Genomic DNA, 26,762 nt, shown 5'->3' with positions numbered 1-26,762 from the left:
TAATCTAGTAGACTGAGTCTACTTGGATTACCTAGGTAGGCTTAGATGCGGGGGATTGGACCTTTAAATTGCGTACTCTCCTTTGCATGACCTTATTTGATACATTTGGGGTCTTTACAGGGTCTTTACACCAGACCCCATGGTTGGAACCCATACAAAATGCGCGACTTAAACCCTTATGTTCCTTTCCATCTTCTCATGTATTATGACTTACATCTTCTTTATGGCTCGGGTTCTCCATAGAGGGCTACACTGACCCGTTGTAGGGCTTGATTATCAAGGTTGACTGCAAGTACACGCGGCTCAGGTGGAATATGAATGGTCGGAAGACAGCCCCCGATAAAGATGGTGATCAGTTCTAGTTCGTCACCATCACCTATGTGCTGTACGTTGTAGGCACATTAGATTATTATACTAGATACTATTGGCGTGACGTCACCGCTATCTCCCTCCAGGGCTATGACAGTGACCTCATCAGCCATCTTGTGTCTAGACTCTCCACATACTATACATACATACATCGTATACCGCAGATCTATTTCGGGAAACAAGCCCTCGTGCTTTCGTTGTCTCTGGGGTGATCGCCTTCGGGACTTTCCCTGCCCTGATTTGCTTCTCCACGAGCGCCGATCTGAACTTACGTCACCGGACTTAATAAACTACTTAGTATACTACCTACCTAATAACTAAGGCCCTCTTATAATAAACTAACATACTATACGTAAATACACATCGTCCTAGCAGCTACTAATAAGCAGAATCTTCTAATTACAGAGAAACATAGTTGGGATTCAAATGTGTTGGCGCTATGACCATGTCGCACAACGAGCTGTGTAACTAGAAGGGTTCATGCTTTCGGTGGAAGCTGTCTAGGAGCTGTGGGCTTGGATTGTGGTGGTTTCACTATCTTCTTTGGAGTTACTTCGTATTTGGCCAGGTGTCAGAACTTATTTCTTAAAAGGTCCAGAGACATTGACTCTTTATTGGCCATACTTCTCGACTTCAAAACTATTGGCTAGGTCGTAAATGCTGTATTCATCATTTGATGTTCCACAGCACCTACCCGGTCAGGAGGAGCCTTAACCCTGAGTAAAAAAAAAAAAGATTTGTGAAGTTCACAAATATGCTTCCAGTCACAGAATCAGGGCATATGCCATTCATGGATTAGATCTCTGCTTGGTACCACTGCCAAAATGCGAACGCATGCAGAGCATAGGATACCTTTTCCCCCAACTCCCCCTAATGTCCCCCACTGGCCAGTGCTCTTATCTAGACTGTATAGATCCCACCGGTGTAAATCCCTTTGTTTTCGTCAATTAAACCAATTATCATCCAGCTCATTAACATTCATCAGGCTGTCCCCCTCCAGCTGATTGAAGTCCCCACCATTATCTCCGAAGTTATCAGTGTCCATGAACAAGTCGTCGAAGTTTGATTCAGCGGGCCCCATGAAATCCTCCCCGGAATTACCCTGTAGGAAATTGCCATCATCCCCCTCTGTTTTCTGTAATTCCATGTCAAATGCACCACCGCCAGCAGGGATATCCGAAGTATTTCCCAGGGGCTGAGTCGTGTTTAATCTGTCCGCACCACCAGTAGCGCCAGAAGCTGTGAAATTCGACCCAGATAGGAAAGCTTGATTGCCCATGTCATCATCGTTGAAGTCTAAGCTAAGACCAAAGTCGTTTGTGCCCCCAGTGTCGTTGAGAACTGAATCAAAAGTGAGATCTTCATTGGGTCCAGGGAATGACTGATCGGGAAGAGCATTGTCGCCTTCTTTTTTGACAACTACATCATCGCCCGATTGGGTGTCGGGCTTGATCTCTGCAGGAGCTAATTGGTTCGCAGAGGTAACTTCTTCTGTTTTAGGCATAGCTTCAAGCTCTGGGTCCATTTCGACTTTCTCAATCGGCGGAGGTTGAATGTCAGGTTCAACCTGTTGGTTCACATCACTCATTGCCACATCTTCGATGAACTGGGGAGCGGCACTAGTGGCCTTAAGAGCCTCGTAGTCCCTTTCCAAAAAGGCTTTCGCGATGAACTGCAGAGCGTCAGAAAAGAAACCCTGAAAAAGAAAAGATGGAAAAGAAAAGCAAATATAGAGCTATTTGATGTATTTGAGATCGTTGAGTGGTACTCACAATTTGCTCTGATAGATTATCCAGGGCATTTTGGAAACTATCATGATACAAGGGGATGGATCGTTGTAGGTGAGATCTCGATGGCATAGAGCCAGATTTGCGGAACAAACGACCAGTATCAATAAGCTAAGCTGTCAGAGGTTATGCCAAGAGTGTTGTTCCAGAGCCAGCGCTTACCGTCCGCTCTATTATGCTTGAGAGCTCTGTGAGTGAGTCCGGGTTTGAATAACTAGTTGAATAGCTAGCCATGATTGGCAAGAGGAAGGGTTTGAGATAATTTGAAAATCAATTTAATCAGTTTAATCAGTTTAAACCTCCCAAGTCGAAGATATAAAGTAAGTTGTAGAAGGAGAGAGAGAGAGAAGAGTTAAAGAATTTGGGATGTAAGAGAAGGCGGACTAAACCCATTGGGGTAAAGTGTCCTCCCCCCCCACCCCTAGCGGTTAACTTCTTCCTCCCTTTACTTTGCTGTTCTCCAGTTCTTTTTTTCTCTATCACTTCTTCTCTTTCTTCGTCCCTTTTTCCTTTTCTCTTTTCTTTCCTGTTTGGGTTTTCCAAAGGGACTTGCATGCTTTGGTTTTTCTTGGAGCTTTCTCAGCCTCTTTTTGTTGGGCTTTCTACCTCCCCCAACGCGCTTTGTATTTCAATCTCCGACCGCAGCTTTGTCAGGCCACAAAAACATCTCCTTTATTCTACCGGAGCTTGATCAGAAAAAAAAAGTCCAAACCCAAAAAACAAACAAATCCCCCACCCAGGTTCCATCTCGGTGTCTCTTTTATCAGCACTGTTTATACCCGGTGCTCTTTGTTTCCCCATCTTAGGGTCTTTCTTATTGGACTTCCTCCATCCTGGTCCCCCGCGGCCTCCTATACCACGTATATTTTCCCGGTCTTATTTGCGATTGTGGCTTTCAGCGACGCTTTGCATTGTCTCAAATTCTGAATTTGACAGATCACCTAACACTGGGCTCTCCCAATCTAACATTTAACCCCGTCCAACTTCCGCATCACTCGCTTCCTCTGATCGCCTTTGGAATATATCCGTATCTTTTCAAAAGCAATCATAATGGCTGAAAACGCTCAAGCCTCAACTCCCTCTTCTCTTCCCCCCGCGCCTCAGCCCGCTGTCGGTCAACCCCAACAGTACGATGCTCCTCAGGGCAATGGCCAGGGCAACCAGTCCCACATGCCCCCGCCCCCGCGCCCTCCGGTGATAATTCCCCAGAATACCAATCCCATTCCTACGGCCATGACCTCGCCCATGTCCGGAGTCGCTATGATGTCCCCCACAAGCGCTGGTGGATATGTCCGCCGAGCGGCTCCTGAGCCAAACAAGAGAGCCCTGTATGTGGGTGGGCTGGATCCGAGGGTCACTGAGGACATCCTCAAGCAGATCTTTGAGACCACTGGCCACGTGGTGAGCGTGAAGATCATTCCCGACAAGAATGTGAGTTCTTCTGACAGGCAACCCCCCCCTGCATATCAGCCCGCCCCCTGAGTTGCTAGTGATGGTCTCTGGAGCCGTCATCTGTGATAAGCACTTCCCCTCGTTTCTATCCTTGATAAAATATTGGTAGCTTACTGTTTTACTTCAGGGGCAATTCACCACCAAGGGCCACAACTATGGTTTCGTTGAGTTCGATGACCCAGGTGCGGCCGAGAGGGCTATGCAAACCCTGAATGGTCGCCGAATCCACCAGTCTGTATGTTTCCTTTTGTTCGTGGCACTTCGTGGCTGTTTCTAATTGCCTCAGGAAATCCGTGTCAACTGGGCGTACCAGTCCAACAGCACCAGCAAGGAGGATACTTCTAACCACTTCCATATCTTCGTTGGTGACTTGAGCAATGAAGTCAACGACGAGGTACTGACTCAAGCATTCTCTGCTTTCGGATCAGTATCTGAAGCACGTGTGATGTGGGATATGAAGACTGGTCGCTCCCGTGGATACGGCTTCGTTGCTTTCCGTGATCGCACAGAGGCAGATAAGGCCCTTAACTCAATGGATGGTGAATGGCTCGGCTCTCGTGCTATCCGATGCAACTGGGCCAACCAGAAGGGCCAGCCTTCAATCTCTCAGCAGCAAGCCCTGGTTGCTATGGGTATGACGCCTACTACTCCTTTCGGACACCACCACTTCCCAACCCACGGCATTCAGAGCTACGATATGGTTGCTCAGCAGACCCCCCAGTGGCAGACTACTTGCTACGTGGGCAACCTGACCCCTTATACCACCCAGAACGATTTGGTTCCCCTGTTCCAGAACTTTGGCTATGTCCTTGAAACTCGCCTCCAGGCTGATCGTGGCTTTGCATTTGTGAAGATGGATTCGCATGAAAATGCGGCCTCTGCGATCTGCCAACTGAACGGCTACAACGTCAATGGCCGTCCTCTGAAGTGTAGTGTAAGTTCTTGCTGGTTCTGAGATTCCCGGCTTATATTTACTGACTACCGCAGTGGGGTAAGGATCGCCCTCCTACCGGCCAGTTCGACAACTTCTCTCCTCAACAGGGCAACGCCGCCCCCTTCAACAGCAGCCCTGCCGGTTTCTTCCCCCAATACGGTGGTCCCGCAAACCCCATGAATCAAGGTGAGCCCAGTATCCATCTGTTATGCCTTAGCTCCCGCTTACTGGTAGAATAGGTCCTGCCCCTGCTGGTCGAGGCTGGGATCAACAACCCAACAACTTCAATGGGCCTGCTATGGCTGGCCAGGGCTACGCCCAGGCAGGTAATGCCGGGGGTTACGGCCGTGGCCAGCCCATGTCCCCGTCCGGCAACTGGGACCAGCCCAACAACTTCAACGGAGGCTACCAGGCGTAGCTCGGTTTGTGACAAGTCTCCAGTCGGTCTGCTCACACACGACACTTCCGGCATTTGCTCACAGAACTAAGTTTATTTAACGTCCCTTCTGTGTTTCTTTCCATAGCACCCTTCTACAATTCCCCATCACCGTTGATATTTTCTTTCTTTTACTTAAATTGAGTGGATTTTCAAGCGAGCAAGTTGCTTTTGTCTGAAACGGAATTTGTGTGTTGCGCACCCCATACCCCAAGTCCACTACTTTGCTTCGGTTTTTATTTTTATTTTTTGCTTCTTTTTGCCCCCTTCTTTTTGCCCCCTTCTTTTTTCTTTAAGCGTGCCTTACTATCAAGGGTTCCTTGGACTTTTGGCTCTGTCATGCCCCCAAATAAAAGCGACCTCCCTACTCTTCACCCGCGTATTTGGACTGTTGCCATCTTGTTTATTTCATTTCTCTAGCTGTTTTATCATTCGAGTACATGTGTTGTATCAGATTTGCTTTCCTTGTTTGATACTCATTTCCACTCAAAAGATGCTTTTCATGGGTTGCCATGGATTTCTCGGTTGACACATTGGTCTGGGCACTTTCCCACGAGTATCCGTATATGCTGTGATGAATTTCCTTGGAGCACGCGATATCATTGATCTTATTTCTAAGTATCTCTGCCTTGCTGGCGTTCTAGCCCAGATACCAATTTGCCTTTTTTTTTTTTTTCTTTTTCTTTTTTTTTTTTTGGCTGCATTCTGGCTTTCCATTTCTTTAAAATCATTGCTGATTACACTTTCTTTGTTTATTCTTTTTTATATATATACCATGTATTATGTACAGAGCATACGGCGGATTGCATGATATTCTCTGTCCATAGGCTGGCAGGTGAAACTGAACATGTTGTGTTATGCTCCGCGTGACATTTAAGTCGGTCATTATTCATTGTAGCGTTAGTTGATTGGTAAACTACAGCCCTTTTCTTGCTGCATATGTATGCAGTGACGATGAAATGTGCGGCATATTTTCGATGGAATAGACAGACAATGTAAATGTTCTCACCTTTTCTATTTCTCTTTTTTTTATACCTAGCTTGGAAGTCAGGGCTGGGGTCATTTACTAATCACGCAGCTATATACCTGGGGATTATTCTGATATTTACTCTTACGGTTTTAAACACAGGAGAATGGGAAGAAGGAGATCATGAAAGACATCGAAAATACTACATCCATGGATATATAAACCCTTTTGTTAATAGTGGACGTCATACTTGCAGCTGCTAACTAGTATTTCATATGTATCAGAGACACAATTCAAGTTCATTTGAGCGCGTGACGCCAGAACTTGGAAAAACAACTTTTTATGACTTGATCTTCTATGATAATTCTTATATCTTTTGGCTTCTAGGTATTAACAAATACAGGTAGTCAAGGATGTCCCAATTCAGCCAAAATGGATGTGACTACGACTCAGAGGGCCTACCTCCATCTGTTAGACGGTATGTATATCAAGGGAAGGAACACTTTTCTCAAATACTTAACATTGAGCGTGAACGTTTCCGCCTTTCGATGGACGCTAGCGAGTACATTGTCTTTTTTATCGACGAGAGCACCTTCCAAAACGATTTCGTTAATCCTAACATGGAACCAATCCGTGGCATCTGTTGTACTTTCAACCCCCAAACAAACACCTTGATCGCCAAAATGCTCACCCGTGAACATCGCCAAGTGGTTAAGGCTTTTGATGAAGCCATTGATGATGCACTTGCACCAATGGGGCTTCACCGGGCAACTCTTTCCTATGGTGAAGTGAATATTGATATCAATGGCGGTTCGAAACAGCCAGACTGGGGATTGGGCCCCAGACCTCCCCCTCCTGGCACTAGAAGGCGGCCTACGGTGGTTGTGGAAGTGGCTATCTCGGAAACTAGAAGAAAGTTGCAGCGAGATATTGAACTGTGGCTTGACCCCAGTAGGGGTAATACCAATGTCGCCATTACCATCAAGGCAAACAGAGCCCGACCACTTATCACCATAGATAAGTACGAGTGGGACCACGCCAGTGGACAAGCTCAGATATCTCAGCATATCGAGATACGGGGAAGCGACACTGGTGAGCAAGTTAGAGTCTCTGGGGATCAACTGACTATCTCTTTTGATCTCCTGTTCCTACGGCCCCCAAACCCCCCCAGAGAAGGGGATTTGATCATAGGAAGGGAAGGAATTGAGGAGATTGCAAAGTGGGTCTGGGACGCTCAGTTTGCGTCCTTCTAAACTTCATTTTCAGATCAGTCACGTCCAAGCACGTGATAAAAGCTTGGCCAGTGACCTGCATTGCTATTGTTAGTCCTTGATTTTGCCGGTCACAACGACGCTCCTTTACAGCATATCTCTTTGCAAAAAACAAAAACAAAAACATCAAACGATCAAACGAAGAAACGAAGAAACGAAAACGGTCCCCGAGTTTCACAGGGTTGAGCTGACCAGCTCCCGGTTCCACTTGCACCAATGGACAATGACGGCGGGCTTGGCGGACCACGAACTGTCTCCTCGCACGCGATCAGGCAGCGCAAGTAGCAGCCACAAACGAAGCGTTTCAAGCTCCCTCCTCTCCAAACTTTCCTTCTTTCACGTAAGCCAGACAGCACACACCTCCCTAGACCGACACCACCCAGACATGGACCACGATGGCGACGAAGACCTCCACTCCGGTATTCCGCAGAGCACAGGCAAGGGAGGGACTACCAGCAGCCGGGCAATGTCTGCCGCTCTCGCGCAACATCGAACGCGCCGCCGGCGTGGCTCCCTTCGAAAAACGGCATTGCTAGGCACCAGGCTCGAATCGCGTGACAAAAGAGCCACCGCAAAAGCCGCCGAAGCCCTCGAAGCCCTCCGCGCAGAACCCAGCCGACTCCCCGCCGCCGACCTACAAGCGGCTATACAACCAAAAGATCAAACCCCCTCTAATAATGAAATCACGCAATACTCGCCGCGCGAGAGTGTGGCCCTTGACGATGACCGCGACGATACCCAACAGCCGACCTGGTTTCGCGCGGCAAACACCCAGATACCCATCCGACCCTCAATAAGTCACCGACGCCAGGGCCTCGCACAGCATAATCTCCAGGAACAAGCCACCGACGACGAGGACTTTGTCTCCTTCCCTCCCCTCCACTCGAATTCAACTTCCACGGCGGCCGGCACGGGCACAAGCCCCAAAATCATCTCTGCCGGTTTACACATCTCTCCACCATCCTCTAGCTCAGGTTCTTTCTATTCGCTCCAACCTCAGCCCGAACCGGCATACCTACCCGTCCACCGACACAAGTCCTCGCCCCTAGTCACACACCCGGTTGAGATGAAGAGCAGCCCCGATGTGGACATAGACTACTCCGAGACGGAGTGGTGGGGCTGGATTATACTGATTGTGACGTGGTTGGTCTTTGTTGTGGGCATTGGGAGCTGCTTTGAGGTTTGGAGCTGGGCTTGGGATGTTGGGGAGACGCCCTATGCGCCGCCTGAGTTGGAGGATGATCCTACCTTGCCGATTGTCGGATATTATCCCGCACTTATTATTCTTACAGCTGTCATGTCTTGGGTTTGGGTTGTTGTCGCATGGGTGGGCATGAAGTACTTCAAGCATGCTAACATATCCGGGGAAGATATTTGATTTTCTTTTCTTTGCTTTAGCTCATACCCTATTCTAATACTATTCTTCTTGTGAGCGTTACATGGCATATCTTTCAATGATTTCGTGGGGTTTGGTGGTAGGCTGACTGTGTCTCGACACCACTTGATGGTCAATATATTTAGTAGGCTGCACAAATGTTGCAGCTATTCGCGCCACTGCGATTTCAGTTTTTGAACATAACCGACAAAGAGGTATAAGTATCGCTAGAGTATTCCCAGTAATTAATCTTGCTGTCATAGCCCCGTCTGTATAACCTTCTAGTTTAAGCTATGTATATATGAGGGGCCTTTATAAATCACAAATTTGCAACCCCCAACTTCCTCAAGCGCAACATACTATCCTGCAAAGAAGTCGCCAGCAACGTCCCATCAGGGCTCCAAATATGACTCTCATGTGTCCCCCTATTCTCCGTAGCCCGAGGTGTCCATCCCTCCTGCACGAACCACTTCATAGGCAACTCACTCACGCCGCCAATATCACTATCGCCAATACTCTCCCAATCAACCATCCGCAGAGCTTCCCCATGCTGATGCACAATAACCGTAAGCGTAAGACTCGCCATCTCAGTCCAGTTCTTGATCCCCAATGCGCGCGGAATCAAAAGAAGCGAGTTCTTGTCACTGGAATACATATGCGCACACGCATATAAATTATCATATTCCCCATTCTCTTCCCTCTCCCGAACCTGTGCCAAACTGGCAGCAGGATCCTCGTCCGGTGATCCTTTGAGCCGATACTGCGTTAGCTGGCGATATCGCTCAGGATGTTGCTTGACATCCTCGGTGTGATTATAATCCTTCATATCGGTCTTGCGCACGTCCAGACCGGGAAACTTGTGCTCGGAGATGTTTCCCTGCCGCACCGCTTCGATCCACCATTCTGCGTCCACGCTGGGACTGGGAGGCTGGTCTTCTGGTCGTTTCGCCGAGAGGATTGAGTCGAAGCGCGTTTGTGCTGATGTCGGCTGGTGCTGAAAGAGACGCTGCTTCTCATCGCGTTTGAAGGAGCATATGCACGAGAAGCAGATTCTTCCTGCTTGCCGTGCATCGACGGCTCGTGTGCTGTACATGAATCCATCGCGGATATGTCGCACTGTGTACACGTACGGCGTGTCGAGTCGCCCTCCTAGGATGAATGTGCCCGTCATATCCTGCCGGTACGTCAATTTAGTGTCTTTGGGGAAAATTGATGTATAAAACCTTACGTGAATCACTAAACCCTGACCGACGGTCTTGGACGCTGCATAGGCTGATTGGGCGTAGACATGTCCGCCGAAGGAGCGCGCTCCCTGCCCAGGATTGTAAGGTATTGCTAGTGAGCGGAACCGCTCAATCTTTTCTGGTTCAGTGGAATCGGAATACGAGACAAAGGTATCTTCGAGTCGCTGCAGCGACATCAACTCAACAAAAGAATGCGGGGATATCAGCTCGCCGTAGTTGTCCGGTGGCCCGCGTTGCGGAGGCATAGCGCAAAAGAGGTGAGAGGCGGTTTGATTTAAGCCTTTCTCCCCTAAGAGTACAGGCTGCACAAAGTAGTCAGTTACTTGTTTCGATAACGAGAATTGTTTTGCGGGCCGATGGTACCTGTCCGATCAACAATACTGGCCCTAAATCCGATGGTGATCGTCCCCGGGATTGTGGTGGGTGAGAGTGGGGTTAATGAGCCAGTATTAGTACAGTCTTCTGTTATATAATGGCAACCCTGTAGGATTGTATCGTGGGGAGCACGTAGGTAGAGGTGATTCGGTTGATAATGGATGTATGGGGATTGGTACGTACCTAAGTACCCCGGACTAAAGAGACGGGACTAGCCGGTGCCTCGGCTTGTCGATTTGACTCACATGACCCTACAATATATAGATGAATGTTCTAATTGTATAAATTTTGAACAAAGTGATTGTATGACTTCTATATGAATCGGTTCTCTATGTATCTATAGGATGTTTAATTCAAATTCAGCGTTCAGGATTGATCGAAGTAAGTGCGTCTCGGCTGGAGCACTTCGCTCCTCAGGTTTACATAAATCGAATATGGTAGAAGGGTTCAGAGGACGTGGCATGTCGATCTCTTATACATGAAAATAAGGAGATATATATTGAGCTTTTCTATTAGATGCATGGTCTACTTGCCGTGCTCACCATTGCCATCGTTTATGGAGGACTGAGGACTGAGGAGTAGAGGAAACGCGAAATGTAGTAACAGCCACAAAATAGACTTGTAGATCAAACTGGTATTTTGTACAATATGCGCCGATTGTGCTGATAGGTTCGAGTGGCAGTTCCCAATGCCCGTGCCATAGTAATACAAAGAACAAAAAGAAAAGTGCTGAAATCCAAATCCACGCTCCTAAATCTGATATCAACAATCAACCAAACTTTCGTCAAAGAAAATTGCGTCAATTAGATCTGCTCGGTGATGGTGGAAACGTTGTTCCACTGGACCTTGCCATCGATGCCCTTGATCTCCTCAAGCTTGTCGCCAAGCTTGACTACGGAGAAGTTGATCATACGCGGGTCGAGACCGAGAGTGCGGCGGATAGAAGACTGAACAGAGCCGGAGGAGTCGAAGCGCATGATAAAGTGGTGACCTTCGGTGTATCGGGCCTGATGTTTCGTAGTGACTCTGGGTAGACGGAAGGCGCCCCAGTTGGTGTAGCCGCGAACGACGCCGCCGGAGCGGATGACTTGGGTACCGGCATTACGGGCGATTCTGCAGTCAAGTATGCATGTCAGTATTCGATAGGTTCGCATGATGAGACTGCCGCGATGGTGTTGGTTCAGACGTACTCTCGCACCTCGTTGAGGCTGCCCGGGCGGACCTGTTCGCAGAGCGGTTAGCAAATCCAGACATATCATTTAGAGTCATTATAACAGTTCCAATAAAATCAAAACATACAATGGCAATTAGCTCGTACAACATGGCATCGAGGGGTGGGGTGTACTAGAGACAGAAATGGAGCGATGGCCATTTGAAGCCAGCAAAATCCGACGAGGTTAGCGCGTTGCTTATCGTGGTCTTGGCATTTCGTTATCGGGGAAATGCCGTCAACGAAACTCCGCCGGAGAAGGGCATCAACCTTCTTTCCCTTCTACTTAAACTCTCCCCTCTTCTCATTTCACTTTCCACGCTTTCAATTCCTTTCCTCTATACCCCAAAATGTCCTTTGTCGCTCGCGCCATCCGCCCCTTCGCTTCCCGGGTCCTTACCCAGAAGCCTCTTGCTTCCGCCTGCCAGGTTGCGCCTGCTTTCCGTTTCCCGCGGGGAACCAGGAGCTTCTCTCAGAGCCCTCTCTGTGAGTACCATGAACCCCCCGGTGCTGTTAAATGCTGTCCAGGGTGATAGACAAGACACTTGGACTGCATTGAAGCATCACAACCCCTCAAACATGCTTCCTGGAGCTAAATGATGTCACATTTTACTAACGGCGCACCAATTCGCAATTATAGCCCAACTGAAGAAGTACACAGAGTCGCACGAATGGATTGAGCTGGCGGATGGCGGCAAGACTGGTTAGTTCCCTACTGCGCCCGATCAATTGGTCCCATACACCTCTTCGACCTATCGAACCGACGTGCCGGTTGTATATGGTCTTCCATAGTATACGGCATGTGGAGCAACGATGTAACTAACACACCCTCTATAGCCAAGATCGGTATCACCGAATACGCCGCCCACTCCTTGGGTGATGTTGTCTACGTAGAGCTTCCCGAGGTCGACCTCGAGATCGTCGCCGGCGAGCCCGTCGGCGCTGTCGAGTCCGTCAAGTCTGCCTCCGATGTCCTCTCCCCCGTCGCTGGCAAGGTTATCAAGGGTAACAGCATCCTTGAGGATAAGGCTAAGACCATCAACGAGAGCCCCGAGGGTGAGGGCTGGATCGCTGAGATTGAAGTCGCTGATGCTGCTGAGCTCGATGCCTTGCTTGATGAGGCTGCCTACAAAGAGACTATCGATGCTTAGATTTGTGGAGTGCAAAGACTGGTCGTGATTCGTGGTTTATAAATGCCTGCCTGTGCGTGGTGAATGCCTTTTTCTTTAAGTGTGATGTTATATTGTCATGTATGCCCAATGGTGACCGATTTCCTTCAACTAAAGCGTTGAGATTCGTCGATCCGTAAACAGATCGATATACTGTTCAACAAGATTTCTGTATGTGTGAACGGATTGTTGTTTCATTTTCTTGTAGAGAAATCATGGTCCATGTATCCAGGTGGATGTGTATTCATCGTAGATCACGCAAGTCTCAACAACGGAATGCAGCAGGTCTGTGTGCAGGTGCATGATATCATGTATAAAAAAAAGTTTTACAACAGAAGCTATACAGGAGGTATGGATTCACGACAGATCGGGCACTGGAGGCGAAGTCTCATCCAGCTTTCCAAACATGCAGTGTGGAAGATATGACGACAAGGAGTGACCATGTACAGCCGGCGACTCAAGATGCTTGAGGCCCCGTCGGCGACGCTACTTCCACCCGAAGCAGAAGGTGCGGGAAGGACAGGCACCTCGATATCCTGCATGCAGATAGCGCAGTCGAATATGGCCTTCTTGCGGTCTTTCCACTGCTTGTCGTCATCCTTGGAGTCACTGACCAGGTCTCGCTCATCGCCCCGCAGGGATGCAATAGACAGAACGCCACCACCAGCTTCGAGATCCTCGTCCGCTCCGGATAAATCGCGTAGCATGGGATGGTAATCGTATGCATGCGGCGCCCAGCCACGAGGCACAAAGAAGCGTGGTCCGAGAACGTCCTGGCTGACCAGGATCCAAGCTTGAATCCATACCCATCCAGTCATGATGAATGCGCTTGTGTAGTCGGGGCGGATAAACAATACGTTTCCCCGTGCTGTAAGGAAGTACAGGAATGGGAAGAGCCGGAGAACACTTTGGCCGGCAACAAAGTCCCATCGAAGGGCCTTGCGGCAATTTCGCATCACGTTGCGGTAGATCTGTGGAACCCAGAAGGAGAGATAGACTGCTGCCAAGAAACGGGTGTAGATCGAGCCGAGACGTCTCGGCAGGAGGAAAGCCCAGATTGACAGGATGAGCATGCTAAACAGCACAAGATAGAACCGTGCATACATTGTTCCTACGTCACTGCGGATTTGCCTTGGAGTTGGAGGAGCGGTTCGGGTGGGTGGCGGCGGTGAATCCGTCTCATCGTCGGGGGCATCTTGGTCGGGCGACAAGATGATTGGGGTGGCGCCCGAGTCTTGCACCGCTGGAGCAGTGGAAGGCGAAGGCAAAGTTCCCGCGCGAGTAGTTGGAGGTGATGGATTGGGCGGACGATCCTGCTCTCTTCTTTCTGGCTCTTGCACTGCCCATATTTCCATCATGAACTTCATTCCAATATAACTCACCGACAGGAACGCCAAAAATGATGCAGTGGTCAGAACTAAGAAAGATACTGCCGCATATAGTTCCAAAACAATGAATGTCAAAACAAATGCATCGCCCAGCGCCATCAATGCGATGGTATAGAAGCTGATCCGACTCCGAGTAGAAGGAGTGGAAGCCTCTTTGATCTGTCGGAGAAGCAGAGCGATCTGTGCAACAAAAACGCCAGAAACCACAAAAATGAGACGAGCTGCATATTTACTGTACTCCTCATGTTTGGGCCCAGTCACATATAGTGAATCAGAAGGAGGGAACTCGGGGGTTCCTTTCGTTTGAAGTATGTACCCGCAGTCTGGGGAGAAGACAACGGCAGACATGACCATAAGAGGAGGATCTGGGATTGGCGCTCCCATCGGATATCTGAGCTCTTGCTCCATACGCTCCAATAACAATCGGTCAGCAGCGGCATCTCCGATCATGACTGGATGTTGTTGCAAGTAGATGATATGTTCACATTTAGGCGCAGGGAACTCCATCTGCTCTGATCCTGCCAAGGAGGACCAGGGGAACAGTGTTGGGGGTCGATTTTGCTTCTCCGAGATGGTGTCCGACAGCGACTTGAGAAGCAGCTCATGGGACAGTTCGTAAGAGTCAGAAGATAGCATGAAATGTGGCAACGAGAAGATGCCACCAAATTTCTCACTAGAAGTAGTCAAAATGATACTTCCGGTGTCTGGGAAGTGTACACCAAACAACGAGATGTACCAGGTACTTCCCCAGAAGTCCTCGCTCTCGACTGTCAAACTGGCGCGCATCTCTCTCAAAAGTCCATCTCCCATCTTAAGCTCTTCGCCACCTCCCTCTTCAAGATCGAAGTAAAAGGTGCCCCCATTGCCGGTGATATTATGGCTGAATTCATGGGTGAAGTATTCGTGTTCTTCAGCGATGGCTGTCGTGTTGAGAGGCTCACGGCGATCGGCACCTTCAGTTTTCCGGACCCAGTCCCCCCGAAGTTTTCCGGTTGAGTTGCGATATACTGGAAGCAGGAGCTTGGTCAAGTTCAACGTCGGCGAGACGGTGGGGTCTTCTAGACCATCCGGGGGTTCTAATCCGGCATTTGAGACCGCTGATTGCAACTGGTGGAGAGCCAGGCCTTTGACCTGCGGGAAAAGATCCCAAGCATAGCTGTCATTCTCCCTCAGGCCCGAAAAAGGAAGCCATCGATCGGCGGGCGGATCGAAATCGCCGTATTTTGACCCATTTAAAAGCCGGAGGACCTGTCGCTCATGGTCAAGCTCACGTTGCCGTGCCCGATCTTCATCGATCAATGGCGGTCGAGACTGAGAACTGAGGAGAAGGTAAAACACCAACAGGAAGAAGAAAAAGGAGCCGCGGTTATCCATCTATGCCAGGCAGTCTCGGCATCGGACTCTTCCTCAAAGACAGACAATAAGCATCGCGATAAAGAGAAACAAAAGACCCGAGGAGGACCGGGGGGCTCGGCTAAGTTACAGAGGGAGCAAACAGAAATAAACTAATGAATGACGAGCGCAGTATAAGTAGGTGTCTACGGAGCGGAGTTGATGATGTACTCGACCCCGGGGAGCCTGCCCGCCGGGCACCCACTCCTTGCTGACTCATGACGCCTCACACGATGGATGGGTCGATATCAACCCTGGAAACGTTCTACTTCGGGATTTGTACCCCGTGAAATTAAAAAAGAGATGGGCACATTGGAGACTATCCTTATCCAGAATTTTGAAGAACAGAGCAAAAACATAAATGCCAATTCATCTATGGCAACCTTAAGAAGGATTGTCCACTAAATGCGAAGACCCGAATGCTGATATCAAACCGGTTGAATTTTGGTACAAATAGAACAACGCATACACACGACGACCATCTCAATCATAATAGCTCTTTGCTTTATGACGCAGCAGCCAGGACACCGCCCTCGGGCTTCTCATCTCGCCGCCGACGCTTCTCGAGAATAGCCTCGCGGCGCTGTGCAAGCATCTTCAATTGTCTGCTCTCGACACCCTGGAGCCAGTAGCCAAAGCTTCCACCAACACCGGCGAAAAGAGGGTAGACCCAGAGGGATTCCTTGGCGAGGATCGGACGCATCTCGATACCGAGTTGCCAGAGGCGGACGGCAATGCCTGTGGAATCAACGCGGTTAGTTCCAATGGCCATATAATAAATAATAAAAAATCGTGCTACTAAGCAGGACGTTCTTATAATAAAGTGAGAGCCGAGGGGAGAAGCCGTCACGTACCGAAGCCACTCCAGAAGAGTACTTTGTGAACCATGCTCGCGGTTGGGCGCGGGGTTATGGTTGTAATTCGAGTGCGGAAGGGGATCCGAGAAAAAGGATCAAAAGGCGGATGGGTGGATTGGTTAATTCAACACCACAGCGGCCGGGGTAAATGGAGGCGGAGTTGGATGTTGCCGTCGCAATAGCACAGGAGAGACGAGGTTGAAGCAAATCAGCGGGCCGCAGTTCCCAATCACGGAACAACTATTCTTCCGATCACTGCTGTTATCGCTTATCGCTCGCGCGACTTTGAATCACTCTCTTCCAAGATTGTCCACGGCAGTCGTGTTACTATGGCTTCTGATGAGACAATGGTCAATCCTCAGGAGATAGAGGATGTCTATTCTACCGCTAAACGGTCTATTGATATTGAGAGCGTGAAGCGCAAGAAGTTCAAGACCGATGACCTTCCCTTGTCTGCCGCGCAACATGCAGTCATTGACAAACTCCTACATTCATTTAAGAAGAAAGGTGGCTTTGATAGTGTTCGCAAACAAATATGGGCTGACTTCAATGATGGGGTATGAGAAATTATTTACATGTTCTTCTGCGCTCTGCTAATCCTATCCGAACAGGAACTTCGAACTGATTTTACCAACAAGTTGGTCGCACTTGCAGAATCGGAGATCGATCGTGAGCCGGCACTGCTGTCCCGCGAGAGAGGAAAAGCAGCGACACTAATTGAGGGTGCGGTGGACCGTGGTGATGTCTATAAGAGCGTGGAGGACTCCATCGACCAACTAGCATCCAAACACCTGGATTTTATCCTCGAATCTGTCCGTGAGATCCGATGCCAGGACGTTGGAGAGGAAGTGGCCGCCCGTGAACTCGAGCTAGGGAACAAAACCGATGCAGATTACGAAGCATACGTCAGCACCCAGCGGGAGGAGCGGGAAAAGGTGTGGCGCGAAGAGGAGCGCAAACAGAGGGAGATTGAGGAAGAGGAAAAACGCATCCGGGATGAAGAACGCAAAAAGAAGCGCGAACTGGAACGCCAGAAAGACGACGAAGACCGGGCCCGGAGAAAGGAAATTGATGAACAGAGGCGCGCTGATCGTGAACGCCAACGCGAAGAGCAACGAATTCTCGACGAGCAGCGAGAGCGAGAGCGAGATGAAAGATATGAGCGACGAAGGCGAGAAGATAGGGAGCGATACCGAGGCTGGGATCGCGACCGCAGTCGAACCCGAGATAGAGACCGTTTCCGTGATCGCTCTCCGGCCTATCGCTCTGACCGTGGCTTATCCCCTCGGCCACGGGATTCAAAACACGACAAGTCGTCTACGTCGAATGCTCCCACTCCTGTGCTAGCGCCCCTTGTGGATGAGAAGTCACTTGAGGAGGCTGCTTTGCAAATGCTCTTGAAAGAAGGCGAAGAACTTGCAGCCAAGGCTCGACAGAAGCCCGAGTTTGACTTTGAAGAGGCCGAGGCTATTGAAAATGGACTGAAACCGCCAGCATCAACATTAGGACCGGCCAAGAACGCCAATGATTCCAGATTTTCCAACACATCTACCAGAGCGGCCAGCCTATCCCGAGATGCTGGCGCGAGGCGTGGTTCTCTTGCAGACCGGGGTGATCGGCCCCGACATTTGACTCGGGATCGAAGCCGTAGTCGCTCGCGGCGGCGCCGCACATCCCGTTATGACACAGATCGTCGACGTGAGCGGTCTCGGGATACTTCTGTGAGGTCTCGAGATCGTGATATGGATGCGCGCCGTGGCTACCGTGACTTCCGGGATGACCGAGGTGGTGGAAGCTACAGGCCAAGCCGTCGCAGCCGCAGTCGATCCGCCGGCCGGCGTGACCGGGACCGCAGTATTGGCCGAGATAGAGATAGAATACGGGATCGATCGCGGTCCAAAGACCGGGACCGCAGCCGCAACCGGGATCGAGATCATGACAATTATCGCCCTCGGCGCAGTCGGCCCTCTCGCTCACCCATACGCCGACGTTCTCGCAGCCGCTCACGCTCGCGCCTCCGTGCCCGTGACCGCCCTCGGTCACGTTCTCGATCTACTCGACGGCGATCTCGGTCTCGGCGTCGCTCGCCTTCTCCTACTCTAGATATTGACCGTTACGTGCCCTCCACGAGCAACCGAAGCAAGTCACCCCGCCGCCGGGTCCGATCTCCAGAGCGAGAGCGAGAACAGCGACCCCGGCTAGCCGACATTGACCGTTACAAACCTGTATCTGAACGGGATAAGGATCCGGCTCAAGCAAAAGAAGGAGATCTTGAGGTTGGCACAGAAGAAAAGGAGAAAGAAAAAGAAAAGGAGAAGGACGCAGATGACCGCCGACCTCGTCGACGAAGCCCTAGCCGCCGAAGGAGTCCTAGCAGACGAAGAAGCCCAAGTCGACGACGAAGCCGCAGTCGCAGAAGGAACCGGAGCCGATGATTTTTACGCAGGTGTTTTGCCATGTATAACAAGATCGGGGAGGCTTTTTTAATACTACCCTGTAATAATAACATGTATGATTAGAGTGATCCTAACCGTTTGAATATCCTTACCATCTACGATTTGTATTCTCAATTCCATCTAAACGTCGTTTTGAAAGCATCTCGATGCTGACGTAGATCACATGCCTCGATAGCCGATAAGCTTATCCGTTATCAGTTCTCCACCCAAAAAAGTTGAAAATGCCCGACCTCTAACCAGACTCGTCAACTTCCATTTTTCCAGTAACACAGACAAAACCCGGGTATTGAGATCACATCTAGCCATATAAAAAATCTCGAAATATTTTGTCAGCACGCCCTCCAGCCCTCCAACCCCTTACCAACGCATCGCAAGCTCCTAGAAATCTCTGCGACTCCGAGCAAACCGCATACCACCAAACACCACAAATATGCCAAAAGCAACGACAAGATCTGAGGCTGCTGGGAGCAATCCATCTCCACAAACTACAAACCTAACAGACCGCACTGCACCCCGTCCACAGCGCGCCAACTCTGTTCAATCATCCGACTCCGACCCAACCTCCTCCTCAGGCTCATCTTCGGAGGATGACAGCGAGAGCGAAAGGGAAGACGAACAACACTCCGACGAAGAAATGAATAGCACCGGAGAGTCCACCACCCACACGCATGTCCCTGATTCATCCTCCTCGCTACCTCACATCGCCGGCCGCCCGAAACCCCGCATACATCGCATGAAAGGCGAATCGGGAATTTTGTCGCGGCTCAACGCTTTCTTACCAAAGATGAAGGATGCAAATGAGGATTTGCAGAGGCAGATTGAAGCTGGGGAGGCTGGGGATCTTGTTCTCGACAACGCAGACGAGAATGGGGAGCAGTATATTGAGATGGTAAGTTTGTTGATAGTGCTTAATGATCGGGATGGCAGTTTGCTAACGAATTTTAGGATCTTGGTCTTGGGGTTTTGGAAGAGAAGCGCGATGGGGATTCTTCAAGTGGCGAGGAGAGTGACGACGAAGGGTCTGAGGGTGCCACTGGGGCTGGGAAGACCCCTCGGGAGATGAACGACTCGGATATCATTGGGAAGCTTATGGGAGGGAAGAGTAAAATGTCGAATACGGATAAGCCGTCTATCGAGGAGATGGCTTAGCAGACACTTGTTTATTCGGTGGGCTGCATTATTTATGACATTTCTTTTGGTTGAGATATGTGGTCTTGATCCAATGGCGATGTCCAAGGTTACTGGCTTGACATTTGCATATCGTGGGCTCCGTGTTATCTTTAGCGTCTAATGCTTTGCTTTTTTTTTCCCCTCTGCAGAAGTGGCTCCAAACCAATCGCATGCACAAAGACACTCATACATTCATTCCCTATGTATGCAACTCATCAGAAATCAAGTCTAGATAACGGATATGGAAGAAAAGAAAATAGTAAAACAAAACACGAGCATATCCGCGGATCTCTATATATGCATGAACCCATCATGCACTATGATCGAATGACATTATTAAAAAAAGTGATAATTTTGCGTTTCACCGTTTGACCGTCTCATTTTCTAAACCACTTCCTTAATGCGGCAAGTCCAGCCGGATTCTTGGCTCAGAAGAGGCAAGCTGTAACAGGTCAGTATACTGATTAGAAAGAAAAAAAAAACATGGGAAAGAGTGAACTAACCTCGCACCAAGACACCAGCCCAGCTCGTTGTTCTTGATCTTCTTGGCGATCTTGACCTCGCGAGACAAGGGCATTTCGTAACCAGTGTGGAGCAAGCCCATCATGAAGCTGAGGTCCATACACCAATCCGGACGATCCCGAAGCTGCACAAGCGCATTACCCTCGTTTTCGAACGTAACACTCTCGAAGCCCTTCCATTCGCTCTCCCCGGCACAAACAGTGGAGGTCAGCTGGTTAAGCTCATCCAGAGTGAAAGACTCCGGCATGCCAAGAGGAGCCGTGCGGTCGAAGAAATAAGAGAAGATGTACACGTCCTCTCGGGCGAAAGTCTTCGCGAGAGAGGGCTGGTGCACACCGTTGAAAGAGCAGGGTGCAAGCTTGCAGTCGCCGTTCTTCTTCAGGATCTTCTCGGCGATAGCACGGCACTGGGGGGCCATAGACTTGTCCTTCGGGCCGACCATGGTCACTTGGACTTTAGGCCCCAGGGGATGCTCAGCTGGGAATTTGAGTGTAACTTCTTTCTGCATTCCAGGGCCAATGCAGGGGTTAGAAATAGGCTGCTGAACCCAGGACAGGTCCTTGGGGCTCTGAGCAAGCATCGCCTCCACGACCACGGTGTTCATAGCCTCGCGGGCAGACATGAGACCGTATCCTAGATGAGAGTGCTGGTACAGCTCGAATTGACGGCCACCGAACTTGAGGTCATACTTGTGGTCACCGGCGGCGAGGTGCTCCGGCATACCACCAGCCTTGCTCTGCTCAAAGGTAGGCTGGAAGACAATTTGTGTGGAACCGCCACCCAGATCAAAGACAGCGGCCGTGGGAGTCTCATCCGGACCACCGATCTTGCCCAACAAATAGTTGGTCGTGATCCAAGCGTAGACACCTTCGTCGGAACCATCCATGATTTGGACACCGCCCTTCTCCTTGGAGACAACAGGGAAGGGGTAGGCGGTCTCCAAGCGGTGTCGAACGGCTTCCAAAATCTTGTCGCTCATTTCAGGACCGAGAAGACGAAGTCCGGCGGTGGCCTTGACGGCAACCGGAGAGCACGACCTGTACTCCTCGGGAACCGACTTCACCGCAACATCCATAAGAGGGTCCAGACTCAGAGCTGCACCCTCGGCATCCTCTCTAAAAGAGCTGAGACCGGAGCCCCCCTCCTTCTTTTTCGTTTGTTCGAACACCTCGTTCTCAAGTTCTGGGGTAGGGCCGCAGTTGTTGAATCGGTATACATGAATCCGGGACCCAGTGCTGCCGGCATCGATCATAAGAGCGTACTGAATTAGAGGCTTGGACGAATCAAATGGCTTAGTGCATGCTCTCGAAGTGGACGCGCCACTGCTTGAAGGTGGTTGCTCTGCCAAATAATCAGTTCTGCGAACGGCCGCGCGCGCAAGGGGAACACCAACCGTTGGTAAGATTTGAAGCGCTTGGCTGGGACGGGGAGAGCCACACCAAGACCATAAAGATGAAGGCAATGATTGCCCCCGTCTTCAAGTAACGCGATCTCTGGGTCTGTGCCATGTTGACGAGTTGTTTGTCGGGGGATTGACTGAACTCAATAGACTGCGAGATAGCAGATCCGTCGCTGTGGGAGATAGAGCGGTGGCGGGTGGCCGAATCTATGTAGTCAGATTTGCTATTATGGTTGTGGTTGTCAACTCCAGTCGACATTCGAGCAGTTGTCGAATTATAAGGGTGCAATGACAGGTGGCGTTTGTCGCTGGCGCAATAATGGTTGAACGATCGTATGGGGTTAAGAGGAAGAAAGAAACAGATAAGCAACCATTGAGCCGATGTCCTCCAAAAACACCAAGCCAGTCAAGGAAGAAAAAAAGTGGATGGATGTAAAGAGAGGAAATTGTCAGGAGAGAAAGGAGATTCAGGGTTTCATGGTTGTGGCGCAGGTGGCGTTCAATGCATGGGGGTACGGAGTACATACTCGCAAACGGAGAACTTCCCCAGGGTTATGCACACTACGAATGACATACGTAAGATCAAAACATATTCTCTTCTAAAAAGTGTAAAATAGACTTTACCACTTAAAATAAAGAAAAATAGAAATGTTCAAGGCCTCTACGAGAGGAGTTAGAGCAAGCAGACTTGCAATCCAATCAAGTTAACAGTGCAACCTACGGAGCACGTAGGTAGACCTGAAGAATCAAGTGCTATATGCACGAAATAACACAGAGCAAGATCGGTGTGTACTCACCTTCCTATGGAGTACAGAGAGTACAGCTTGCATGAGTTATTAGCATGTACTACCCACTATGTCCCGACTCCAAAACTGAGGAAGAAACCTCCATCTTCCATGTACTAACCTTGGAAGGCAGCTAGTTTAGACTATGCGCCGGATGCCGTATGTCCTCATTGTGCAGAAGACCACCCTATTCGATAGATACATATGCATCGTTATGGCCGGAAGCATCTAACCTTGGTATGTAGGTAATCCCCCGGGGCCGGCCAAATGCCAGGTGGGTTACGGATGTTTGTCATGTTTGCATTACGTCGTATTTGACTTCCCCATATTAAGCAGCTCGTCGACTGTTCAATCAACCCCCTCTGTGTATTATCATTGCAAAACACTATATTTCTCCTTACTGGCAAGCCCGCCACCTTTCCACGGCTCCTGCTACGTTTCCCGCTACCAGCCGACAGTATGAACCACACTCGCGGTCTCATATCATCCGCCCAGGCCCTACGCCAGATCTTCATCGCACCCATTCGCACCGCCAGAGTGGGCATTCTTACATTCAGGCCTCTTCAGAATGTCCCCCAGACTCGATTTTTTCAACAGTCCCGTTGCCTAGAGCTTCGAGGATATCGACCACCTGTTGAAAAGCCCCCGGTGAACGAAGCTATCCGTGCGTCATTTGTCCAAGTTGTGAACGATGAAGGGGACCTCGACCCTCCGACCAGACTTGAGGATGTCCTGGAGAGCTTTGACCACACCGAGTTCTTCCTTCTTCAGGTGCAAGAAGGAGACCATGAGAATCCGCCGGTTTGCAAGATCTACAATAAGAAAGAAGTGCGAGCGCGTGAAAAGGCCAAAGCAAAGGCAGCTCGCGAATCCAAGGTTGTATTCAAACAAATTGAGCTGAACTGGGCAATCGATGCGCATGACCTGTCGCACCGCCTGAAGCAACTCTCGACCTTTTTAGAGAAAGGCCGTAGGGTGGAAATTTTGTTGACCACCAAAAAGCGCAAGCGCAATCCTACAGTGGATGAGATCAAACAGGTCATGCAGAGTGTTTTGGATACAATCAGAGAGGCCGGTGGAACTCAGACCAAGGCAATGGAGGGAGAACCGGGGAAGCAACTCAAGATTACTGCACAGAAGAGTATCTAGGGGAGATCACTGGTCACATGTATATTATATGGCATTGAATTGTACAACATGGCGTCGATTGTGTAGTGCTGTTTGTTATTACCACTGTTAAGACTATCCAAGAATTTGAATTGTGTTGGGTTTATATATCATGATACCCGATATCACTCGTACATACTACCTTGCAAGTAGCCCTGGAGAGTTGAACCCGTTGGAACCCTCCACATCGAGCCAATTCACACCTAGTCGTCACAGAAATATTCATGAAATTGATGGTTCATTATCCCCATGTTCAACACCGACTCTGCCCGCAATTGGAGGCCTGTGATTGGTTGATTACTAAGCCGTCCTGAGGATCCACCTGTCCATCCCGGAAGCCATCTTACTAGAAAATTTGGTGTTGATCTGGGCTTCTTCTCTCCCATCCTTACCTCATCTCTTTAATCTTTCCTTTTTGTTTCTGTTCCATCGTTTTTGTTTCGATTGAACCAAGATGTCGACCATCTCCCGTTCATTGAACCTTCTGGCGCGCACTAGCCGGTCCTCCCTGCTGCGTCCGACTACCGTCAACCCCGTCCACCATGTCTTCAGCAACAAGGTGGCCGGCCGTGGATTGGCTACTGCTTTCGAGCGTAACAAGCCTCACGTGAACATTGGTAAGGTCCTGACGCTGGCGCGTAATCCATCTCCATGCTAAAAGGTTATCCCAGGCACCATTGGTCACGTCGATCACGGCAAGGTAAGCTATTCGCGACTTGTTCCGACATCTCCGCCATCCGAACATGAAATTTAACCCGTATGTTCATAGACCACCCTGACTGCCGCCATCACCAAGTACCAGGCCTCTAAGGGTCTTGCCAACTTCCTCGACTATGCCTCCATTGACAAGGCCCCTGAGGAGCGCAAGCGTGGTATTACCATCTCGACTGCCCACATTGAGTTCGCAACCGAGGACCGTCACTACGCCCACGTCGACTGCCCCGGTCACGCCGATTACATTAAGAACATGATTACTGGTGCTGCCAACATGGATGGTGCCATTGTCGTTGTTGCTGCCTCTGATGGTCAGATGTACGGCCCCCAGTCGAGAAAGCTAGTTTGAAGAGTGTGCTGACGCAAATCACGCAACAGGCCCCAGACCCGTGAGCACTTGCTCCTTGCCCGTCAGGTTGGTGTTCAGAAGATTGTTGTGTTCGTTAACAAGGTCGACGCTGTCGAGGACCCTGAGATGCTTGAGCTCGTCGAGCTCGAGATGCGTGAGCTGCTCTCCTCTTACGGATTCGAGGGTGAGGAGACTCCTATCATCTTCGGCTCTGCCCTCTGCGCCCTTGAGGAGCGCCGCGCCGACATTGGTACTGAGCAGATTGAGAAGCTCATGAAGGCTGTCGATACCTGGATTCCCACCCCCGAGCGTGATATGGATAAGCCTTTCCTTATGTCCGTTGAGGAAGTCTTCTCTATCCCTGGCCGTGGTACTGTTGTCTCTGGCCGTGTGGAGCGTGGTCTCCTCAAGAAGGATACTGAAGTTGAGATTGTCGGTGCCACCGACTCTGGCAACCCCATCAAGACTAAGGTTACCGATATTGAGACCTTCAAGAAGTCCTGTGACGAGTCCCGTGCTGGTGACAACTCCGGTCTCCTGCTCCGTGGTGTCCGCCGTGAGGACATCCGCCGCGGCATGGTCGTTGCTGCCCCTAACAGCACTAAGGCCAACAACAAGTTCCTCGTGTCCATGTACGTTTTGACCGAGGCTGAGGGTGGTCGCCGTACTGGTTTCGGTGCCAACTACCGCCCCCAAGTCTACATCCGTACTGCTGGTAGGTTCAATTCCCACTGATTTGATACAAAATCGATATAAGGGATGCTAACTATGCTCTAGATGAGGCTGGTGATCTGAGCTTCCCCGATGGCGACATGGCCAAACGTGTCCAACCTGGTGACAACGTTGAGATGGTCCTCAAGACCCACCACCCTGTTGCTGCCGAGCCCGGTCAGCGCTTCAACATCCGTGAGGGTGGCCGCACCGTCGCCACTGGTCTGATTACCCGTGTCGTCGAGTAAATGGTCCGCTCACACCCATGGTCAGACAGACGAACTGTCTGACCCTTGTATTATGAACCCCTTTTTCTTTAACTATCTTGTTTTGTTTTGGCACCTTTTATTCCACAGCGCGGGAATCATCGATCAGCACGAGGGATCCGGGGGTAAACCGGAGTTTTCACTTGAATCTTGTTCATGTACCTCTACTGTCTTGGAGATGTAGTCGGATTTTTTCCATTTCTCCACTCCCGTGAAAATGTATTCAGACCAAAATTCTTCCTAGCTCATATATAATTTCAGTCCAAGTTCAAGTCAATGTGCAGGCGACTCCCCGGCTTTCATTTAGATTCCACTATTCTCAACTTTCTTCTCCAGAAATGATACAATTCGATTCACGCGCTACTATCGATACTATATAGAGCTGGGCTTTGACAAGTGCTCTAGGGCCGCAGTACGAGGATTCTGGTGCTGATGTCCGCGCTGTGGCACCTTGGCCTGCAACACCTCGCAGCAACCTTACTATGTGGTGCTACGCTAGCATGATTCTGCCAAGATTCGTTCAAATGCTAAGCTATCATAATAAAATACGCATTTTTTACCCTTAGCTCTCCATACGCTCAGTGGCGTCAATAATCCTTCGCTTCGAAATAGCGGGACAATAGTCTAGCATCACGGACTTCTCTCCTCCGATACGGGGTGCGGGGGTATAGCACTAAGAAGTATACATCGTGCTCCGCACATCAAGCATTCAAGATCTCTACTTCAGCAGTTGGGACTAACCTTTACAGCCTTAAAATATTCGTATGGCTAGACCGCGGATAGTTTTACCAAATCACTAAGATTTGCACCCTTGAATCGGAACTTTCTGGTCAATTTTAGGGTAGTGATTATAAGCGTACCGAGTAACGTTGTTGGTATCTCTCATTGGATCATTAGTTTCACAAAGTCATAATTTCTTATCACTAGGCCTTCTAGATCATAGTTCATACAACCTTGGAAAAATCAATCCACCGATACGTTATCAACTCATGTTCGC

At 49.8% G+C, this 26,762-nt stretch overlaps 14 protein-coding genes across 14 annotated transcripts; 8 read left to right on the top strand and 6 right to left on the bottom strand.

Annotated features, from left to right (window-relative positions):
* Positions 1-1,085: 1,085 nt before the first annotated feature.
* Positions 1,086-2,469, bottom strand: N7455_002011 (uncharacterized protein). Its single transcript, XM_040952040.2, has 3 exons — positions 2,319-2,469; positions 2,142-2,267; positions 1,086-2,041 (listed from the first exon to the last, which is right to left on the bottom strand). The coding sequence occupies exons 1-3, from the start codon at positions 2,388-2,390 to the stop codon at positions 1,313-1,315; spliced, it is 927 nt and encodes a 308-aa protein (XP_040817861.2). The 5' UTR covers positions 2,391-2,469; the 3' UTR covers positions 1,086-1,312.
* A 737-nt stretch (positions 2,470-3,206) lies between these two features.
* N7455_002010 (uncharacterized protein) lies at positions 3,207-4,960 on the top strand (the record flags this gene model as incomplete). The annotated part of the gene is made up of 5 exons (XM_040951365.2): positions 3,207-3,587; positions 3,736-3,843; positions 3,895-4,542; positions 4,596-4,728; positions 4,782-4,960. 5 exons carry the CDS (start codon positions 3,207-3,209, stop codon positions 4,958-4,960), a joined length of 1,449 nt encoding a protein of 482 aa, XP_040817561.2.
* A 1,398-nt stretch (positions 4,961-6,358) lies between these two features.
* Positions 6,359-7,198, top strand: N7455_002009 (uncharacterized protein; the record flags this gene model as incomplete). Its single annotated transcript, XM_040951538.2, has 1 exon — positions 6,359-7,198. One exon carries the CDS (start codon positions 6,359-6,361, stop codon positions 7,196-7,198), a length of 840 nt encoding a protein of 279 aa, XP_040817557.2.
* A 241-nt stretch (positions 7,199-7,439) lies between these two features.
* On the top strand, positions 7,440-8,594 carry N7455_002008 (PIG-Y family protein; the record flags this gene model as incomplete). Its single annotated transcript, XM_040950890.2, has 1 exon — positions 7,440-8,594. One exon carries the CDS (start codon positions 7,440-7,442, stop codon positions 8,592-8,594), a length of 1,155 nt encoding a protein of 384 aa, XP_040817705.2.
* Positions 8,595-8,910: 316 nt separating this feature from the next.
* Positions 8,911-10,080, bottom strand: N7455_002007 (acyl-CoA thioesterase; the record flags this gene model as incomplete). The annotated part of the gene is made up of 2 exons (XM_040951013.2): positions 8,911-9,765; positions 9,820-10,080. The coding sequence occupies 2 exons, from the start codon at positions 10,078-10,080 to the stop codon at positions 8,911-8,913; spliced, it is 1,116 nt and encodes a 371-aa protein (XP_040818024.2).
* Positions 10,081-11,013: 933 nt separating this feature from the next.
* N7455_002006 (mitochondrial 37S ribosomal protein bS6m) lies at positions 11,014-11,533 on the bottom strand (the record flags this gene model as incomplete). The annotated part of the gene is made up of 3 exons (XM_040951218.1): positions 11,014-11,323; positions 11,401-11,432; positions 11,510-11,533. 3 exons carry the CDS (start codon positions 11,531-11,533, stop codon positions 11,014-11,016), a joined length of 366 nt encoding a protein of 121 aa, XP_040818611.1.
* Positions 11,534-11,770: 237 nt separating this feature from the next.
* Positions 11,771-12,571, top strand: N7455_002005 (glycine decarboxylase subunit H; the record flags this gene model as incomplete). Its single annotated transcript, XM_040951507.2, has 3 exons — positions 11,771-11,906; positions 12,061-12,123; positions 12,258-12,571. 3 exons carry the CDS (start codon positions 11,771-11,773, stop codon positions 12,569-12,571), a joined length of 513 nt encoding a protein of 170 aa, XP_040817631.2.
* A 356-nt stretch (positions 12,572-12,927) lies between these two features.
* dscA (ubiquitin-protein ligase dscA) lies at positions 12,928-15,351 on the bottom strand (the record flags this gene model as incomplete). Its single annotated transcript, XM_040951992.2, has 1 exon — positions 12,928-15,351. The coding sequence occupies one exon, from the start codon at positions 15,349-15,351 to the stop codon at positions 12,928-12,930; it is 2,424 nt and encodes an 807-aa protein (XP_040818002.2).
* A 523-nt stretch (positions 15,352-15,874) lies between these two features.
* On the bottom strand, positions 15,875-16,257 carry N7455_002003 (putative NADH-ubiquinone oxidoreductase 14 kDa subunit; the record flags this gene model as incomplete). Its single annotated transcript, XM_040951333.1, has 2 exons — positions 15,875-16,107; positions 16,224-16,257. The coding sequence occupies 2 exons, from the start codon at positions 16,255-16,257 to the stop codon at positions 15,875-15,877; spliced, it is 267 nt and encodes an 88-aa protein (XP_040817627.1).
* A 298-nt stretch (positions 16,258-16,555) lies between these two features.
* On the top strand, positions 16,556-18,661 carry N7455_002002 (BOD1/SHG1 domain-containing protein; the record flags this gene model as incomplete). The annotated part of the gene is made up of 2 exons (XM_040951770.2): positions 16,556-16,783; positions 16,838-18,661. 2 exons carry the CDS (start codon positions 16,556-16,558, stop codon positions 18,659-18,661), a joined length of 2,052 nt encoding a protein of 683 aa, XP_040817834.2.
* A 451-nt stretch (positions 18,662-19,112) lies between these two features.
* On the top strand, positions 19,113-19,831 carry N7455_002001 (NOPCHAP1/New4 family protein; the record flags this gene model as incomplete). Its single annotated transcript, XM_040951481.2, has 2 exons — positions 19,113-19,571; positions 19,628-19,831. The coding sequence occupies 2 exons, from the start codon at positions 19,113-19,115 to the stop codon at positions 19,829-19,831; spliced, it is 663 nt and encodes a 220-aa protein (XP_040817617.2).
* Positions 19,832-20,236: 405 nt separating this feature from the next.
* Positions 20,237-22,032, bottom strand: N7455_002000 (guanosine diphosphatase; the record flags this gene model as incomplete). The annotated part of the gene is made up of 3 exons (XM_040951367.2): positions 20,237-20,294; positions 20,356-21,715; positions 21,768-22,032. 3 exons carry the CDS (start codon positions 22,030-22,032, stop codon positions 20,237-20,239), a joined length of 1,683 nt encoding a protein of 560 aa, XP_040818190.1.
* A 985-nt stretch (positions 22,033-23,017) lies between these two features.
* On the top strand, positions 23,018-23,707 carry N7455_001999 (putative translation initiation factor IF3; the record flags this gene model as incomplete). Its single annotated transcript, XM_040951326.2, has 1 exon — positions 23,018-23,707. One exon carries the CDS (start codon positions 23,018-23,020, stop codon positions 23,705-23,707), a length of 690 nt encoding a protein of 229 aa, XP_040817742.2.
* Positions 23,708-24,179: 472 nt separating this feature from the next.
* Positions 24,180-25,747, top strand: N7455_001998 (translation elongation factor Tu; the record flags this gene model as incomplete). The annotated part of the gene is made up of 5 exons (XM_040951508.2): positions 24,180-24,342; positions 24,397-24,425; positions 24,495-24,757; positions 24,818-25,503; positions 25,566-25,747. The coding sequence occupies 5 exons, from the start codon at positions 24,180-24,182 to the stop codon at positions 25,745-25,747; spliced, it is 1,323 nt and encodes a 440-aa protein (XP_040818031.1).
* Positions 25,748-26,762: the final 1,015 nt, after the last annotated feature.

This window comes from Penicillium solitum (genome assembly GCF_028829755.1).
Source record: "Penicillium solitum strain IBT 25940 chromosome Unknown utg000001l_segment0_segment0, whole genome shotgun sequence".
In the NCBI taxonomy this organism is placed as follows: Eukaryota; Fungi; Ascomycota; class Eurotiomycetes; order Eurotiales; family Aspergillaceae; genus Penicillium; species Penicillium solitum.
This window is presented reverse-complemented; position numbering and strand designations above follow the sequence as displayed.

What these genes read in the sequence shown, in the direction of transcription:
- N7455_002011 (XM_040952040.2), bottom strand. Translation starts at nt 2,390, where the DNA reads ATGGCTAGCTATTCAACTAGTTATTCAAACCCGGACTCACTCACAGAG. An exon ending in CAAGCATAATAGAGCGGACG is followed by an intron (nt 2,268 to 2,318) that starts GTAAGCGCTGGC and finishes CTGACAGCTTAG; the next exon opens with CTTATTGATACTGGTCGTTT. An exon ending in ATAATCTATCAGAGCAAATT is followed by an intron (nt 2,042 to 2,141) that starts GTGAGTACCACT and finishes GACGCTCTGCAG; the next exon opens with TTCATCGCGAAAGCCTTTTT.